Here is an 18,800-nt window from a genome sequence, read left to right as displayed (position 1 = left end):
GAATTGAAGCCAGGACCTTGTGCGTACTAAGCAGGAGCTCTACCACTGAGCTATTCCCACCCACTTTGGTGCTTTTCTTTGGGACAGAGTTGTAAGTTTGCCAGTAGAGGTGTCAGGGCCTGAGGGCCTCTAGTCCTTGGTCTGTTTATTCATCTGGCAAGTGAAGAAGATGTTCAGCAAACATGTTGGTCATGTACTTGATAACAGAGTCTGGGTGAAGTGTTTAGTACACAAAATGATACAAACTTTTTTGGTGTCAAACCCCACTGTGTGGCTTTCAGAACCATCATGATCCAGCCCTGTGCACCTCTCCAGACTCATCTCCCACCTTCCTGTTTCAGTGGCATGCGGGGGCGATGGGCAGAGGGACACAGCCATGGAATAGGTGGGAGGTGAAGTGGAAGCAGAGAAAGTGAACAGTTGAACAGAGATGGGAACAGCAGGGTCTGGAGAGATGTTTTAGTTTTGTGCCCAGACCAACCTCCAAGACAGAGGCTTCTGCAAGTCAGCAGTCAGCTTGATGCCCCAGAGGCATCTCTGACCAGACGGCTACGGGATCAGTGGGGGCAATATCCAGAAACTGAGGTTGCGCTAGCAACCAGTGAGGTGCTGTATTTAAGCTGCTTATTCTGCGAAAGTTGGACAGCCCCACTGTACAGAGGCCTGGAAGATTCTGGCCACACCCCTGGGTATAGAGTCTCACCTGACAGATGGGGAGGGGGAGGTCTTTTATTGCCCTTCCCAAGTTATCCCAGGGTTCATACATACCCTGGGTTCCAGTCACCCACTCACCAGGAATGATCCCACCCCCAGAACATTGCCTTCTTACAAACCACCCCACCCCACCAGGACAAAAGCCAGAAAATCATGTTCTGACCAAAACCGGGGAAAAAAGTCTAATGCAGCGGAAGCAACACTATATTGCTTAAGAAGACTTAAGATAAGCAGGTAGTTGGCTTGGAACCTTGAGTAGGGGGTGCAGCCAGAATGCCTAAGGGATGCATGCTGGATTTGGGTCCAGGAGTGTTTGGGTCACTATGGAGGGGCTTTGGGGTAGAGCAGGAGAGCTCACTGACCTGGAATAGTGCAAAAGTGCCCACGGTGCCACTTACCAGTGGAGTGACCTGGAAAAGTCAGCCAACCTCACTGAACCTCAATGATTTCAGCTGTGAATTGAGAAGATTAGAGCCTGTCTTGTAAGGTGTGAGTTTTTCCTTTCAGAATTTTAAATGAAATATGTAATAAATGACTTGGCATCTCATAGGTGGTCTCTCTTTGTGTACTTTATAAGTTGTTAGCTATGCTGAAAGTCTGCTGATATTGCATGCTTAAGAAATAACCCTAAAACACTGAACGGTGTTGTGGTGTGGCAGCAACTGAAGAATTCCAGCCAGTTGGAGCTGGTCCACCGCAGGAATGGTCAATCCCGGGGCACTGACCACATCCAGTCTTGGGGACAAGCCCCAGTATTTGCAGGGCAGCCCACCCTGTGTGGCACCACACACTACTCAGCCCTCTGACTTCAACATCCTTTCACCACTCCCCATCACTGACAAAATAAAAGCCAAGCCCTTTCCAGGCCTAACTCAATCTAGCTCCACCATCACCCCAGTTCTCTGGGGGACAGCGACCTTGCCGGACTCACACCCTCATTCAGACACACCACACTCCACTCCAAACAGGGTAAATTACTTTGGGTGTTCCCCTCCCATAGTTTCACATAGGACATTCCATCTGCTCAGAACACGTTTCCGCCTCCCCTTGACCGAACCATCCTTCCAGATAAACTGGATGACATCTCCTCCAGGAGGAGTGGTGATGTGCCTCCTACATAGTCCCAAGGTCCCTGAGTGTCTGTGCCCGACCGTTTCCGCTTCTAGTCCCTAGAATGGGGGGCGAGGGGGAGGCGTCCCTGTGGGTATGAAATGATAGGACAGAACCCCAGCGACTGGGACCAACACTTAACCACGGGTAAGGGACTCGGCACTCGGCATCAGCGGGAAGCTCCCTTACCTCTCCGGGCAAACCGGGGGCCGTTTCCTGGCGGACGCGCAGAGAGGAGAGAATTGCCGTCCAGGGGGTCCTCACGGCGCCACCGCCCCGCCCACCCGAGCCGCGTCGCTGGTGTCACCTACTGGCCCAGAGTCGTCTGTGATTTACATACCCATGGTGCACCACGGAAGACAGTTTCACAGTGCTTGAGTTCTAGCCCCACGGGGGTCTATCCACTGATGGAGGGCAGAGTACCTGTCAGAAATATATGGGCTGTGTAAATTCCAGCAGGGAGTGCAAACCGCGCAGGAGCTGAGCAACCATAACTGTGCTAAGCGTTACATCACTCTGGGAGGGTCCAAGCGAAAGCAAGCGGATACTCTGGTTTCTCTTCAGAACGTACAAATCTTTCGCCTTTTACTAAAGATTTCCGTGGAGAGAAACAATTATGAGACTTTAACCAATTTTTTGAAGCCTCGGTTATTCTCTTCGGGGCTATTTTTGAAGTTAAAGTGTAGAAAGTGCTTTTCCCGTTACTTTTATATTTTTTTGCAGTTACCTAGTAGTCTTAGGAATTCTGGGGACAGAAAGAGTGGTCAGTTTGGGGTTTAAGTAAGTCCGTTCTCCTGACTATCACGCCCACGTTGCTAAACGTGGGTTTTCCCCTCTTTCTTTATGTTCTTTTTTGCAGGACATGGAGAGAAACGAGCAAAAAGCGAAAGGCTTGCTGAGGCTTGCTGAGGTAGTCAGGTGTGACTTCTCTCTGATCGTCCCTGCTTAACACCGGTTTTCCATGCTGGAAATACAAGGTTCCTTCCCTCAAGGAGCTTAACTTGGTGGAGCCCTAAAAAATGCACAATCTCAGGGAGAAGTGCCCTGCAGAAAGAGCATAATGAAAAGGACAGGGGTAGCTACTGAACCGTCTTGTCCCTGGGTCTTAAATCTGCATCCTTTCCGTGGGAGAGCTCATCTAGTTCAGTGGTGACCTCCAAATTCACAGCTATCAGGAGGTCCCACTGACTCCCGTATTCAAAGCATATGCTTCATCCATTCACATTTTACCTTCTCCACTGCTCCTATGTTGGTCCAAGAGCTCTCCCTGGATTCTTGCAATAGCCCCTCCCTAACTGGTCTCCATAGACCATCCTCCCCCTTTGTCTCAATCCTCCACACAAAGGCCAAATAATTTTTAAAAATGTAAATCATATCATACACACCACTTTCCTACACAAACGCCTCCAGTTGCCTTTCCCCAGGACATGGCTCATGCCCCTCCTCCTTCAGGTGTCTAGTCCACTGTTGTCAGAGGTCTACACTCACCACTCTGTGAAACAGTCCCACTGCCACCACTCTTATCTGTTTAACATGCTTTACTTTTTTTCAGCGCACAAACCACTCCCTGTGTTTCCTACATGCAGTATTTAATCTGTCCCACTACATTTCTAAGCACTTTACAAAATTAACTTAATCTCCCTAAGAACTCTACAATATACATTCTATTATTATCTCCATTTTATAAATAAGGAAACTCAGACATAGAAAGTTAAATAGCCCTACTCAAGTCACAAAGCCAGAAAGTGGTGGAGCTGAGATTCAAACCCAGGCAGACTGGCTCCAGAAGAGACATACTCTTAATCACTGTGCTATTGGTGGGGTTCAGGACTTCTACCCCAAAGTATGGCATCTTGACAAACTGAATATTTTAAACTGAAGGAATTTAAGAAAACAGGAAAGTCATTCTGACCTTCCCCCAATCCCCTCCCTTCTTCCATGAAACAGGTCATAAAATACTCAAGTGAGAGGTGCCCTTCATATACCAGGAGGGAAGGAGCATCGTATCTCCAAGGACAAAGAGACTCTGAGAAGAATTCCAAGGAACAAACCTTGCTAAATCCTCCCAGGTTACCACATTTACCTCATACTCTAACCTGGAATAAAAATTCTCAGGTTTAACTGTTTCTTCCAGTCTTCATTTCCTTTTGAAGTCTCCAGTGTAATGTAAAATGTATGCATTTCTTCTGTTACTCTGTCTTTGTCAATTTAATCTTCAGGCCCAGCCAGTGACTCTAAGAGGAGGAAGGAAACGTCCTCCTCGAAACATTATTTTTTCTTTTAACAAAAGAAATCATGCTCTATTTGGTCTGCATTGTGCTTTTTTCACCAAAGATCACAGATTTTTTTTTTAATATCACCATAGGCATATACCATAGTTAATTTAACCAATCCTCTAGGTTAAACCAGTCCTCTAGGACATCTAGTTTGTTTTCAATTTTCATTATCCAAACAAAGCTGTCATAACGTGGTACTGAGGGTAAGTCACATTTTCAGTCTTGAGAGAGAATGCCAAATAACTATCTTTAATCCATGTGTAACATATTTTTGTATAAAATCCCTGAGACAGAAGAATAACTTTATTTTTTCCAAATAGTCAGTTGTCCCTAATTTTACATTGATAGTATCTTGTTTTACAGCTCCTTTAAACTCTTTACAAAATAAGATAGCATTTAAATAAGAAAACTGTACACCAGAAATTGATACATTGTAACTGACTATACTTAAATGAAAAAGAAAAAGAAAACAGGGAGGAGGGTATAGCTCAGTGGTTCAATCCCCAGTGCCTCCATTGAAAAACAAAATTAATAAACCTAATTAACTCCCCCTCTAAAAAAAGGAAACTAAAGTGCTCATTATTCATGCATTCGCTACCACTCAATAACATTTCAAAGAAAAAATAAATAAATAAATAAATAAATAAAGTCATCACTGAACATTTACAGAGCACTGATTATGTGACAGGGACTGGGAAAGCAGAAACAAATAAGGTACCACTCCAGGACCCACAGATCTTTCTCCAGGGACATTCAGATCCTCAGGAAAACAAAATGTATAACAAATGAAAGAGGGAACATGGGGAGTCTTCAATAGCCAAGAGTGTAAATCCAAGCTAGAGGACCATTGCCTTCAGGACCAGTAAATTTATGCAAAGGTAGTAGTTGGGAGAAGAGTTGCTAATGTTTGGAACCACTAGTAACTTTGAGTACCCTGAAAGTGAAATCGACTATATTTCTTCTTGAGGGCAGTGGGGATGTTGAAGAATTCAACAAGAGTAGGGCTAACAATCTTAGGCAAGTTTAGCAGCAGTGTGGGAAATGGTTCAAATAGTTGGGGAGGAGTGCCTCTGAAGTGAAGGCAGGAAGACTATTAAGAGCCTGCTGCAGTAATCCTGCCACAGATAGGACCGGCTGAACCGGGCTGAGAGAACTGAACCAAGTGGGAGGATTTTGTAGGGGAGGAAAAATAATTCTCCCTCTACCCTCTAAGCTCTTGGCTGGGACCTCTGTAATAAAACAGATTAACAAGAAAAAAAAAGTTTATTAAAATGTATGTCTCATGTATACATGGGGGATACCCAGGGGAAAATTAGTAACTCCCTGAGATGACCTAAAATACCTGCTTAAATACCACCTTCAGCTAAAGACAAAAGAGAGGAAAGCGTGGGGAGGCCAGTTATAGGAAGGCCCTCAGGAAAAAGCACCGAAAGCAAGGGTAAGGTTTATTAAGCAGATCTCAGTGGGTGACTTCACCTTAAGATTTTCCTGAGAGTTTAGTCATCCTTCTCCTGGTACAGAGAAGGATACACCCTTACAAATGGAGATTTCCTTTATAAAATTTCCCTTACAAAAGAGGTTTAAAAGCTCTCTGCTTTAAGAGCTTCTCCTTTTTCTCAAAATAACCAGTTTAAAATAATCCTATGCCATAAAGGCACACGTTGCGGTGGCATATTTTGCTACCTTTCAGTCTCTTAAAAACTAGAAACCACGGGAGGCAGACATCAAGAAGAGGAATAAAGCAAGGATGAACTCTCGCTTTCTGGCTTGGGCACCCAAGGAGATGAGAAACACGATGGGGACAGAACTGGGGAGAGATGAAGAGGGGGTCAATTCTGGACTGAGTCTGAGGTGTCTGTGAGGCATTTAGAGAGAGAGAGATCTCCAAAAGGCAGGTCTGGAATTAAAGAGCGGACGAGCAGAAAAGTTATGTGGGTGTTACGAGAGTAAACCGGGCGGGCGAGAGTGCCTAGGGACCCGCTGTAGAGCCAGAGCACCGCGTGAAAGAAGCCGTTTGGGGGTTTTGCGCGAGCCTGCAGGACAAGACCCAATACAACACCACGCCACTCTGGCCCGCCCTCCCCCGGAGCCTCACCCACAGCGCCTGCGCGTGGCCCACAGCCGTCCCTCCAGCGACCCGCTCGCCGGGCATTCTGGGAGCGGAAGTCCGCTCCGAGCGCACAGCGTATCGGGATTTGTAGTTTGGGCGAGGCTCAAAATTCCTCTCAAGTCGCGAGGCCTTTGGTCACTTAAAGGGCAGGTCCAGAAAGCGGTGATGCTCCCGGGGCAGAGTGCCCCTCCGGCGGCGGCACGGGGCGCCCGGAGCCGCATCTCCTCTCCGCAGAGCGTGGCACTTCCACGCCTCTACGATCTGCTCCACCTGCGGAAGAGGCTGGTCACCGCGGAGTCCCTCAATGCTCACCTCACCCCGCAGACCCTGGGCCGCGCCCCCACCCGCGTGCTTCCTCCCACGCCGCGGAGGGGATCTGAGCCTCGTCCCCCGCGTCCGCACCGGGATGAGAGGCTCCTGGCGATTCTGCTCTTCCAGGGCGCTCAGCTCTGCCGGGGCCAGCAAGGCCAGTCTCAGCTCCCGCACCACCGGGGCAGCCACCTCAGCCACAGGCCGCTCCAGTACCGCCTGCAGACACCAGCATTGAGCCCGGGCGGGCGAGGGCACCTGTCCAGCCGTCTGCTCGCCGGGTTCCTGCGGCCTGAGCCCCCGTCAGCACCCCCACCCCGCGCTCCCCTCTGTCCCGGCTCACCGCGCCCACGCGCGCCCAACTCCGGGCTGCCAGGACCAGCTCGGCCTCGTCCACGCAGAGCTTGTCGCTACGCAGCAGAGGCAGCAATGCAGGCGGCGACAGCTCCAGGAAACCGCGGGTGCGGAGGGTCTCCTGTGGGCCGGCGATTGGGTCAAGGTGGAGCAGGATGAAGCGTGTGGGGTTGGGAGTATGGAGCTGGGGAGCTGTACCTGGCTGTGAGCCTCTATGAAGGCTACACAACGCTCCTGCAACGGTCCCAGGCCAAAGGTTACGGCAACCTGGGAGCAGAGTGAGGGAGGTCAGGTTGGAGACTCAAGAGGCCATGGAGCCCAGCCCTCTACATCGGGACTACCTGCAAGCCTGACCAGCAATACCCACCTGCAGGGCCTCACAAACCAGCTCCACATCCAGCACCTTCACCACAAACTCTAGGCATAGCTGGGAACAGAAATTAATGTGGGTTGTGCCAAAGTGTCTCTGTTCTAAGACCCCACCCCACCCCACCCCAGAAGCAGTGAGCAGGCTTGGAGTAGTGATCCACAGGCTCCTAGCAGCCCTGGGCCCATGTAGACCTCCCAGGCCAAGGGAGGCAGAGAATCACCAGGGCCTGAGACCTGGCAAGCCTGAAGGGACTAGGAACTGGCAAAGCCAAGCCCAGCAACCTACCTTTTAGTACATTCCCCACTAATCAGACTAGTTAAGAGCCATGTGAAAATTCCACTCTCCCTTTCTCTCAGGATGCTTATCTTTCTCCACGTGTCCACATCCTGATTAAAACACACTTCTGTTTTAACCATAAACTTGAATTTCATCTCCCTCTCACCCCCACATTGAGAAAAGCACTGGGTCATACTACTTCCACTTCTCTCAAAGCCATGCACCTCTCTGTTGGGCTCCCACTCCCACCCTCATCCCTACCTGACTGGTGAACCCTTCTCATCCCGCCCAATCCTTTCTCTCCTGTAGCTTCCATATCCTTACTCCTTTACCTGAAACCTCCAATGAATCTCTACAGCTCTCTGGGTAAAAGAAACCCAAATTCTTGAAGGCCCTGCAGGAACCCTGTTCTCATCTCTCTCCTCTCTCACTTTTGGTCCAGCCATGCTAAATGTCTCACCAGCTCTTTTGTACCTCTGTAACTAGAATGCCATCTTTCCTCTCCCACTCTGACCAAACTCCTACCCATTCTACCTGATCTAGCACAAATGTTCCCTCCAGGAAGTCTTCCCTTCTCTCTCCCTGGTGGTGAGACTAGAGAGACCCTCCATACTGTCTCAGCACCATTTGCCCTCATTTCTCACACTTCTTATGCCACAGGGTTAAGAGTTTTCTTGTGTCTCTCTCTCTTTGAAGAACAGGGATCAAGGTTGACTTATCCTGGTATCTACAGCACCAGCCATACACACCCCATACGTCCCCCACCAGCAGCACACACAGGGTGTACACATATCCTTTCACACATATATGCCTATTTACACAGAGACACCCATATTCTTTCTGTATTGGTGCACACTCCTCTCCGGGCTAGTGGGTATGTGAAACAGTGTGTGAACTGAGCCCATAAGAGGCAGGGGAAACGAGACAGGGGCTTACCACAGTAAACTCACCTCTCGCAGTTCCTCCAGCCCATACTCCACAGCTGCTGTCAGCACCTCCAACACCTGCAGAGTGGGTGGTTGGGGGAGTGGAAGGGAGTCTCACCCACCCATCTGCCCCGTTCCCGCCCAGACCCCTGCCCAGTGGGCTCACAGAGTGGCGGTGCAGCTGGGCACTGTTGGTGTACAGGAACTCCAGCACTGCCAGGAAGGCCTCAGCTGGCACTGCGCTTAGCACCACGGGGCTAGTCACCCCAGGGCCTGGCTCTGAGCCCAAAAGTCGCTGGAAGAAGTTGCATCTACATGCCAACAAGCATCGGTGGGCAAACACCTCCTGCCGTTCTTGACCAACCACAAAGCGAACATCACTATGGAAGAGATGGAAGAGAGCAGGGAGAAGAGGCTAGAGTCTCAGTGCCACTCTAGGCTTTGCCTTTGCCCACTCTGGGCCTCTATTTCCTTATCAGCTATATAAGAGACAGTCCCTCCAGCTGAAGGTCTGGGTCACACAGGCCTGGGTTCTAATCCCAGTTCCACCCTATAGTGCCTCAGGCAAGAGACTTTCCTACCTGTTGACTCTCAGGTTTTTCACCCCTGAAATGGGATGTCAATCCCAAACCCTAGGAAGTTGCTTGATCACTGAGGGGGCACCAGGACTGATGCACGGTTGATCCCAATACCACTCTCCTCCCAGCCTGAGTCTTGGTGGGAAGGGAAGCCTTTCTTGGTTTCTCCTCCACAGGCTGTGAATTCAGCTTCTTCAACCTCCAGGCAGGAGGGGTAGGGGATGTGGTGGGGTGCAGAGTGTACTGGCTACAAACAGACAAGTCAGTGATGCACCATTGTGAGGCCAGACCACATTTTCCATCTTCATGATCACTTCCGGCCCCAGCCGCTGAGCTGCCGAACAGCATAGTGGGTAGGAAGCAGGAGATGAAGCTTGAGCTTCCTGGAACCTCCCAGTCCCAGGTCCAAGGCCTGGGGGTTCCCATTGCTCAGACCAGACTGTGATGCTCAAAGTAGGGTAATGGGAGTGACTGATCCTTGGGGAGGAGCCCAGCTCTGCGGCAGTGGGGACAGAAAGCTGCATTCTAGTGCTCCTGACCAGCCCTGCCCCCATACTCTCTCTATCCCTGGTTTCAGACACCGCCTGCATCCTGGGCAGGCAGTGTGCCCTAGGCAGCACCCTTGAACTACTTCCTGTCTGCAGCCTACTCTGGCTCAATCTCTTGAGCTTTGTTCCTCTTGTGAGTCCCCAGTTCCCAGAACAGTCATCTGCTCCTCTGCCTCCCCAGGGAGGCACTCAAGTTACATCCTATTTCTCAGGATCTAGAAGGCAGAGGGCTTTTCTCTGCCAGGAACTCAAGATCCAAAAAAGGAAGGCCTTTCCCTGAGGTCACATAGCTGCTCTGAGCTCCAGCCCCCACAGCCCCCACCTCTGGCTCTCAGGACATCGTAGACACTGAGTGACGAGTAGCCATCCTCTCCACTTGACTTCCCCAGACTGAGTTTACCAGGGAGGAGGGTGAAGTCCTAATTCCCCACCTCTTCCGAACCCAGGGCTTCCTCAGAGTCATCGGGCACAGCAGAGCCCGCTAGGGAAACCCCACAGACAGGGCCCACTCCCTCACCTGTATAGGGGGTTGTTGACGAGGCTTCGGAGTGCTGTGGAGAAGGATGCAGCCTCCCCGTGCACAACCAGTCCTGGCATCTCCATGGGTGGGCTGGGGCAGGAGTAGGCAGGAGGAGTAGCTTGGGAGGCCTGTTGTCTGTTAGTCTGTGGGAGGCGGTAGGTGGAAGGGCCAGGAGGCCTGGTCAGGCCCTTGAGCTGGTGAGGAGCTAGAAAGGCCTGAGAGGGAGGAGCAGGAGCTTGGGAGGCCTGTTTGCTGAAAAGCTAAAAGTTTTGGAATGGGGCAGAAGAGTCCCAGGTTCCTGAACGCATCAGAGGCCAGCGGAGAAGGCCAGAGGCTCAGCTTAGGGATGGGGACTCAGGGAGGGGACCAAGAGACGCCGAGGTGGAGCAGACTGGACTGGGGCGGAGAGGCTGGCTGCCGATGAGGCCCCAGCTGGGAGCCTGCCCAGGCAGCGCTGGGGTGGGAAGCCTGTGGGTTTCCACGGAAACTAGAGCCAGGCCTGAGAGGAGGCCCCGCCCACCTCCCACAGGCCCAGGGAGAACTTCAGCCCTCAGAGGGGCCCTAAGCAGAGTCAGAGGGTCCTAGCACCCTGGCTCCTGCTTGTCCTTCTGTCAGAATTCAAACTCCCTGCCCCCCGACCCTCCCCCTTCGTGCACACAGGGTCAGGACCAGGCCTGGGGAACCCCCCTTCACAGAAAAAGTCTTTGCCCCCATGGATCGTTTTCAGGGTCCAGAGCTGGCTTGTCTGGGAGGAGGCAGCCCTGTCCCTCCCAAAGAGGGGTCAGGTGAGGAGGTTTCAGCTCTGACAGAGGCATTGTAGTCTCTGGCATCCCTGAAATGCAACTGCAGTGGTGGGGAGGGGTAGGGCAGGCACAATCTGGACACTAGAGCACACAAGAGGTGCCGACAGCTGGGGACAAGCCCCAGGGCACTTAGGTCAGCAGTGTTCACTGCCAAATGGAGTCACCACTATTGCATCAGGTCTGGGTCCTGATGGGTCTCCCCCGCCTCCCAGCCCTGAACTGAGGAAGTCATCCAAGCCACACCCTAGCTCTGCAGAGGGAACGGAAATGTTTGTCCTTCTTGAGGCTGATGGGGAGATGATAGAGCCATGACGACAGGGCCATGACGTGCTCCTTCCTGTAGGCCCATGTCTTGATTCCTAAGCAGCCACCCACCCCCACAGTCTCAAGGTTTCCCCATATGCCAAGCCTCTGTGACTTGTTCACAAATGGAGAGCCAGTCTTCACAAGGGGAGAAATGGACAGTGGCTCAAGAGCCCTGGGATAGCAGGACACCTTTGTGACCAGAGCCCCTCTCTACATCTGCCCTTTCAGTCATACTTGTATGCCCTTGGGCTCTAAGCCCTGTTGTCCCCTCTCCCCGATGACTCAGGCACCTCGCACTCAGCACGTGCTCATAGTAGTAACACTTCCAGGTTAAGCCAGAGCTAGGACTGGAGGGAGGGAACCAGGAAGAGAGGAGTGCTTGCCCAGCAACCCATGGCAACTCCACAACACAGACAAGGTGCCCTTACCCTCCCACCTGCCAGTCAGGCCAGCTAGGCAAGGGCTATTAGGAGACAGCTTGGAGGCCAAAGGCTGCAGGTGACTCAGGTGCCTGAGGAGTTTCGGGAGAAGAGCGCAGCTGTCCCAAAACTGATTCTGGAGGTATGGCCAGAAGCCAAAAGCAGAGGGTGGAAGGACCATTCTGAATCAGCTGGCCCCAGCCTCTCAGCCAGTTGTGGGGATCTTTGTGCCAGCCACCCTAAGAGCAGGTGGGGGTGGAGGAGGTGTGGATTCAAGACCCACAGGACTGTAAGGAGTTGCTTCTGTCTGTCCTTCCCTCTGATTAGGGGGTGGAGGCCCCATTATCTAGGCTGAGGTGGAGGGCAGATACCTCTCCCACTTCTTCTGCTATGGGAGTCAGTGGAAGGGAGAAAGGAGGCGTACTTCAAGTTCACTTAGCTAACCTCCATAGTGCCCGGGGAAAGTGGCGCTTAGGGGGCAGGGATAGCCCAAGATGACAGACTGAGCAGCATCTCTTCCCTTATTGTGTCCCTAACAGCCCTTAAGCCTCTAAGCACCCAGGAATCCACACAGCCCCGGACTATTTGATTCACCTGTCCCAAAAACACAGGTAATAAGGGGTCTGGGGATAAAAACGTTTATCACTTAGTAAGAAGTGCGTAAGGCCATCCCAAGTGTGGGTCTTCTAGCCGCAGGTCCATGGCTGGCAGGCCTGTGCCTCCCGGAAGCCAGGAGGAAGAGACTGCCAAAGACCCTGGGCTGAAACTAGCACCGGCGCGGCCTCTAGGCCGCCTGCCCAGCATTGATGAGACCCGACCAGCCGGCCCCGGCCCAGCCTCCCGCCGTGGCTCTGTGCTAGGTCCAGCCTCGTCCTTTTCACGCCGCAACTCGCTGGCCGGACCAGGCGTGGGTCCTGGGGGTCGGCGCCCATCCCGGGGCCCAACGCCTCTTCTAGGCTCACGAGTCAGCTTCTCGGGCTTGCCCCTGGTGCCTGCCCGCCGGGCAGTGCCCTCGTACCTCACGGAGCCTGCGCCGGGGGAGCACTGGCAGGCCGCGCGCACTCAGCGGGCCCTGGAGGCGGCGCTGGCAGAGGGGCTGCGCGATGCGTGCTATGTGGGCGCCGAGGCGGGGCGGCTGGCGCGGGAGCTGTGTGAGCTAGTGCGCGTGCGCATGCGCGAGCTGAGCCCGCCACGCTACAAGTTGGTGTGCAGCGTGGTGGTGGGGCCGCGCGCTGGCCAGGGCGTGCGTGTGGTCAGCCGCGCGCTTTGGGACGCGGAGCACGATGGACTGGCCTCGGCAGTCGTCACCAACGCCTCGCTCTTTGCCGTGGCCACGGTCCACGGGCTCTACTGTGAGTGAAGAGGCCTCCAAATTCTACAAAAATGGTTTATTATCCCCGGAGGAGACCCTCCCTGGGGCTCACATCCCAATAAATAAAAGTATGTCAATAAATAAAAGTGGTCCATAAATAACACCCCCTAGCTGGGGGCTAAGGCTCAGGCTTTTCTTGGAGAAGGGGTAGGAGGCAGCCTCCAACCCCAGTAAAGCTGGTCCCTGATTCCCAGGAGGATTCGGCCCAGAGCCCCCAGTGAGGCACCAAAGGAACAGGGAGGGCCACAAAGGCAAGGACCAAAGCCTTATAGGCATGGGCCTCAGGCCCGAGTGGTTGAGTGGTGGCCAGCCCTGCAGGCTGGGGCCTAGACTGGGCAGCGGTCCCGGAGCAGGTGCAGAGCATAGCAGAGCCGCTGCCGCAGGTCTGGGGAGCAGCCTAGCTGCCGAAGGTGGGAAGCGAGGTAAGTACAAGCACTGCGATTGCGGGCCACAAAAGTCACAAGTAGGGGCTCCCAGCCACTGAGGATCAGCTTGGTGTGGTCTCCATAGAAGTTCACCTGTGCACAGGAAGGTGGCATTGATCAAGGCCTAGGCGCCAGATCATTTTTTCCCCAGCACCTTGGACTCCTCACCCCCTAGATCTTCCCCCAAAATTCCAGGAGGAGCTCTTACCTGGACGGTGCCATCACTAAACAGCATGAGTAGGGCCTGATCAGTCTTGACCCACTGCAGCAGGAGTGGGGGGACAGGCACCTCTACCTCTTCCACACTGGGCAGATCTCCACCCTAGGAGCAGGGGCAGGTCACTTGTCTGACGTGAGTCAGGCCTCTCCCCATTCATGTCTCCCTTAGAGATTCAGATTTTAGATTCAACTCCCCTGCCCCCAACCTGCCCCAAAGGGGAATAGGAAGGGATCAGGATGTGTTAGTCCTCAATGTGCCCCACCCCAGTCGACAAACCTTCATGAGGCGCTGCTCCATGTAGGAGGCGAAATACCGCAGAACACCCAGCTGAGGCTGCAGGGCCCGAGGCACAGCACCCACAGAGAAGGAGAAGTGCTTAGTGCTGGTAGGGTTGTAGTGCACAGTCCTGGAGGGGAGGAGATGTAGACAGAGGTCAGAGGGAGACCTGTACCCACATCCCTCCCCTAAGAGACCCCAGGCCCCCAAGCCCATAAGCACACACCAAAGTGCAGCCCTGCTGGGTATAACAGCCCCATAACAGCACTTACTTTCTGTTGGCTGACAGGGCCATGTGTGTGCCATTGTTGAAGAGCACAGCCACATGGCGGCTAGACAGTTGATATCCAAAGCCAAACTTGTTGGAGTAGTCAACCCACTTGCTGACCCACACCAGAGGCTCTGGCTGTGCCAGGGGAGCTGGGTTCTGTTCAGCTATCGTGGAAGAGGAAGGAATGAGGACCTGTTCTCAGCCTCCCAGCCAAAGAACTCCCACCACCATTCACACAAACCAGACCCCAGCCTCACCTGGGGGCATGAAGGCCAGGCAGTTTCTCAGAGCACAGAGGGCTGACTCCACCACTGTGGCCGCAGTCAGACCTTCTTCAAACCCTGAAGGGAACAGGGTACTGGGAATTAGGCAACAGGCCCCCAAGACCTAGAGAGTAACCCTGCGCCCATTCCTTTCGTCTGAGCCCTGGTCTCAGCCCCAGCAACATTCAGCACCCCTCATCCTCCTGGCTGCTCACCATCTCCACTACTCGCCAGTGTCCCACGGGGTGAACTGTCTTCAGGTGGTGTCTCTACCAGGCTTGGGGGTGCTGGGCCTGAAGCTACTGGAGCCTGGAGGGTTGGGTAGGGAAAGGGAATGAGACAGGCCCAAGACCCAAATCCTTGAGAGTCCATGGCCCAGTCCTGTCCTGGCACCCGGGGCACCCCGGGTCAGCCCCGCCCAGCTGATGAGACACAGCCAATTAGGCCACCACGAGGCTAGATGCTTCAGCAGCCTCTTTTATCCCCGGCTTCCCACAGCTGCTAGGGTGGGGGTGAGTCAGGGGAACACTGTCCACGTGAGCACCTCACCTCGGGCCTGGCATCCTGATGACCAATGGACACCCGACTGAGGCCGTTCACCAAACAGGAGACCTCATCCCGCTCCTCAGGATGGTTCTTATCTGGGTGGGGGAAGATAGAGCCCTCAGGATGCTGCCCAGCCCCCCTGCTTCCCGCAGGGATGACAGATAGGCACACCCAAGTGCCTGTGTAACACATACTCTCCCCAGAGGTTCAGAGGGACTCATACACCTCCACTTGCATGTGACAAGCCCCCCTGCCACTCTCCACCCTCAAAACCACTGACATCCCAGACTCACTCTTGTTCTTCTTCCTCCCAAAGAGGCTCTTGGTAACTTTGACAAATAGAATCTTAGCTGGGTTAAGGGGTGTCAGGTCTGGGACTGTCACACAGCTGCTGACAGGGAGCCGGTCAGGAGTGTAGCCCTGAGAGGAGAAGCCATGTGAGCAGAGAAGTGCCTGTCACCTGCCCCCAGTCAATCCCCTGGAAACACGCAGCCTGGACGTGGATGTCTGATGAGCTACCTGACCTTGGTAAAAAAGTCATGGTGCAGGATCTGGTCAATTGAGGGACGGTCTTGGGGTGAGGCTCGAAGGATGGCGGCCAGGAGCTGCCGGGCAGGCAATGAGAGGCTGGCAGGTAGAGTGTAGTGAACCTGTTTGATGCAGCGGTATGTCTCTTTCAGGTCAACTGTCTCAAAAGGGGGGCTGCCACATAGCAGTGTGTACCTGTCAGGCAGAGTAAAGGGGGTCAGGAGTAAAGTGGAATGGATGCCCCCCCTGTGGCACCTCTGTGTGAACATGACCCCAGGACTCACATGACACAGCCCAGGGACCACACATCCGCCTCAGGGCCATGGCCCTGCCTCTGCAGCACTTCTGGAGCCACATAGTTGGGGGTGCCACAGATGGTCCTGAAAGGGGGTGGGGAGAAAAGGGCAAGGTTCAGATGCAGCCTGGCCGGTGCCTTGTCCCTGCCCCCACTGTGAGTCCAGACAAAGCAGCTGCCTGTCACCGAAGGCCAGAGAACTCCTGCTTGTCCTGGGACAATGGATGGAGGGGATGGCAGCTGAGTCCCCACCCACCCGCCTGGCCCAGCTGCTCAGCTGCTCTGCAGGACAGGGGGAGGCCCTGACACCTCCCCCAGGGTCAACAGAGGGTCCATCACTGATCCCTTCCTCCTTACCCCAACCGTGTCTGTCAGACACCCACACAGGCTGTCACCTCCTATGGTCTGTGCCACACACACCAACACCGGCTGTCACATCCCCCATAAACACTCATGTGCCACACATGGTGTGTTACACACCCAGTCTTTGTGGCCATAGCAGGGTCTTCTTACACACACACACATACACATACACATACACACAGGGTGTCCCACCATTCCCACACTCTCAGTCTGTCTCACACACACACACTGCTTATTCACCTTCCACATTCACACACAGGATCAGTCATACACCTCCAAGAATTCTTACTCAGGGACTCAGACACACATAGCCTCTCCACCAGTCTCTGTAACCCAGGCTGCCACTGCCACCTTCACACACACACACACACACACACACACACACAAATACATACACACAGACACACACAGCCCACCATCCCTTCCCCATCTATCTCATACACACATCAGGTAGTCATCGCGCCTCCCACATTCATACTCAGTGTCTGTCACCCAAATCATCTGTGTCACACAGGCTGTGGCCAACCCCCTCCTCAAACACTCACTTCTTCCTATGCTCCGGGGGCTCCAACCGGGTTGCCAGCCCAAAATCCCCCATCTTCAGTTCCATGTTCTCAGTGATAAAAAAATTTCCTGGACGGGGGCAGTAGAGAGGTGTGTCAGATGCCTTTCACTGCCTCCCCAACCCCGCATCCTGCTGGCCTAGGAGTCTCACCCAACTTGAGGTCTCGGTGCAAGATGCCCCGCTGGTGCAAGTACTTGAGTCCCGAAAGGATCTGCCGAAGGTAGTAGCGTACCTCTGGCTCCAACAGGGTATGCCGGGCCTTCCAGACGTGGGCCAGGGACTGCAAAGAGCCACTGCCTCAGCCCCTGGTACACCCTCTCTGACCCTCCCTCCATTTGTGCTTGCTGAGTAAGAACAGGGCTCTGACTTTGGGTCTTAAGGTCCCTATTCCCTCCCCCACCTCCACCACCATCCACCTTTCTGCTGCAGAGCTCCAGGAAAATGTATATGTTGTCAGCATCCTCAAAGTGGTGCGAGAAACGCACGATGTGGCGGTGCTGTAGGCCGCGGTGCAGTTCAATCTCATTTAGGATCTGCAATGAGGGCGCGTGGTTATCATCCATCAAGGACTCCCACGCCACTGTCCCCACCCCACCTGTCGTCAGCCGGGCCTGGGCACGGGCCCACCTTCTCTCGCTGATGCGGCTTGGTAATGCGGCTCTGCGAGATGACTTTGACCGCGTAGGCATTGCCGGTCTCTGTGTCAGTGGCCTCATAGCAGCGAGCAAAGCCCCCCTGTGAGGAGAGGACATCAGGTAGGGTGCTTCAGGTGAGGCCGGGTCTGGCCCGCAGACATCCCCGAGCCGAGGCCAGGCCCTCCCCCGTCCCGCCCTGGGCAGGCAAAGAGGCGGGCAGGGCCCCTTCCACGCTCGCTGGCACCACCCTCCAGCTCACCTTGCCCAACAGGCGGCCTTTGAAGTAGGTGCGGCCCGTGCGCGGATCCGTGATGAGGCGCCCAGGGTCCGGCGCCGGCGGCCCAGCCAGCACCTCCGGTTCGGGTCGCGGCTCAGGTCCCGGCATGGCACTTTCGGGCGGCCCGGGCCCGGCGGGGGGCGCTGGCGGGGCGGCCGCACGCGGGAAGGGGCGCGGAGACAGGAAGCCGGCGGCAGGCTCCATGCGGGCAGTGCGTCGCAGCGCGGGCGCTGCTTAGTTCTTGGTTCCCCCCGGCCCCGGCCGCGCGTGGCACTGCCTGGATTTGCTACGCGGCACTCGCGCCCGAGGGAGCCCGGCGTTTTTATCAATGAACGCCTGTCCCCTCCCCAGCGTCTCGTCATTAAGAGCCCGCCCCCTCCTTAGGGGCGAGACACCGAAAAGCCACGCCCCTCATCAGGACTTACGTAAACAAGAAGCTCCTCCTCCCACTCACTCACCCCGAGGCCCAGCCTTACTGCTAGTCATCTCGCGGATGCCACCGAGATGTAGGGGCCAGCCTTGTTCCCGCCCCCCTACTCCGCCCTGGTGACTGAGAATCCCGCTAATGAGGGTCCCTTTTTTCCCCATCCTTGTGGGCTTATGCTGAAGTTCGAGGGTCCTGGACATCTGGGGAGTCTTCCCCACAACTAGATGGACCAGCGTTCTAGCTGGAAAGCAAGGGGCAGGGGCGGCGCTCGCTTTTGCCTGGGCACGTCACTACCAAACCCCTTTAAGTGCGCGGGACTTAGCGCTCATCCCACGCCTGAGGGCTCTGGCCAGTGCTGCCCCCTTTAGGGCCTGGGAGGAATTGCACACTCTTGAGCCGGACTTGGGGAACGAGGAAGACCAGGGCTCTCATGCTGAGTTTCGGGGCGTTAGAGGCATTTGCCATGAGCCAGGTCACATCTTCCGCTACCCACTTCCACAACTTTCAGGGGTAGATCTCAGGTTCTGGCGGAGTGCCTATTCCCTTTTCCTGAAAATATCCATTGCCCTGAGTCTGCAGCCAGAGGCCAGAAAGTGAAGAATTAGAATTCTATTTTCTCAAACCTAGCAATGGACAATTGAAGAGGTGGTCCCTGGGCCATCTGAACCCCTAGACCTCTGGTCCATGCCTACCCTTCCCAGGGCCAGAGACAGAGAGA

General features: G+C 54.3%; 2 protein-coding genes and 1 non-coding gene across 8 annotated transcripts; 2 read left to right on the top strand and 1 right to left on the bottom strand.

Annotated features, from left to right (window-relative positions):
• Positions 1–2,368: 2,368 nt before the first annotated feature.
• On the top strand, positions 2,369–2,489 carry LOC116668366. Its single transcript, XR_004325536.1, has one exon. It is a non-coding gene; the product is annotated as a U5 spliceosomal RNA (small nuclear RNA).
• Positions 2,490–4,385: 1,896 nt separating this feature from the next.
• On the bottom strand, positions 4,386–18,013 carry PLK3 (polo like kinase 3). Of its 6 annotated transcripts, XM_032494124.1 has the most exons (22): positions 17,638–18,012; positions 17,371–17,478; positions 17,160–17,276; positions 16,894–17,023; positions 16,724–16,811; positions 15,805–15,900; positions 15,517–15,715; positions 15,286–15,412; positions 14,996–15,087; positions 14,662–14,755; positions 14,441–14,524; positions 14,185–14,347; positions 13,913–14,042; positions 13,625–13,738; positions 10,089–10,234; positions 8,612–8,825; positions 8,470–8,523; positions 7,241–7,300; positions 7,072–7,140; positions 6,863–6,994; positions 6,613–6,738; positions 4,386–6,480 (listed from the first exon to the last, which is right to left on the bottom strand). In XM_032494124.1, the coding sequence occupies exons 1-22, from the start codon at positions 17,857–17,859 to the stop codon at positions 6,346–6,348; spliced, it is 2,700 nt and encodes an 899-aa protein (XP_032350015.1). In that variant the 5' UTR covers positions 17,860–18,012; the 3' UTR covers positions 4,386–6,345. The 6 variants fall into 6 exon arrangements, 5 of the variants coding, with proteins under 5 accessions (XP_032350015.1, XP_032350014.1, XP_032350017.1 ...); XM_032494123.1 differs by having other exon boundaries at positions 4,386–6,738; positions 17,638–18,013; XR_004324986.1 differs by lacking the exons at positions 4,386–6,480; positions 6,613–6,738 and adding an exon at positions 7,529–7,629 and having other exon boundaries at positions 6,975–6,994; positions 17,638–18,010.
• TCTEX1D4 (Tctex1 domain containing 4) lies at positions 11,460–12,999 on the top strand. Its single transcript, XM_032494128.1, has 3 exons — positions 11,460–11,761; positions 12,159–12,230; positions 12,310–12,999. The coding sequence occupies exon 3, from the start codon at positions 12,320–12,322 to the stop codon at positions 12,977–12,979; it is 660 nt and encodes a 219-aa protein (XP_032350019.1). The 5' UTR covers positions 11,460–11,761; positions 12,159–12,230; positions 12,310–12,319; the 3' UTR covers positions 12,980–12,999.
• Positions 18,014–18,800: the final 787 nt, after the last annotated feature.

This window comes from Camelus ferus, chromosome 13, assembly GCF_009834535.1.
Source record: "Camelus ferus isolate YT-003-E chromosome 13, BCGSAC_Cfer_1.0, whole genome shotgun sequence".
Lineage (NCBI taxonomy): Eukaryota > Metazoa > Chordata > Mammalia > Artiodactyla > Camelidae > Camelus > Camelus ferus.
The sequence above is the reverse complement of the archived record's forward strand: the minus strand, read 5'-3'. Positions and strand labels throughout refer to the sequence as shown.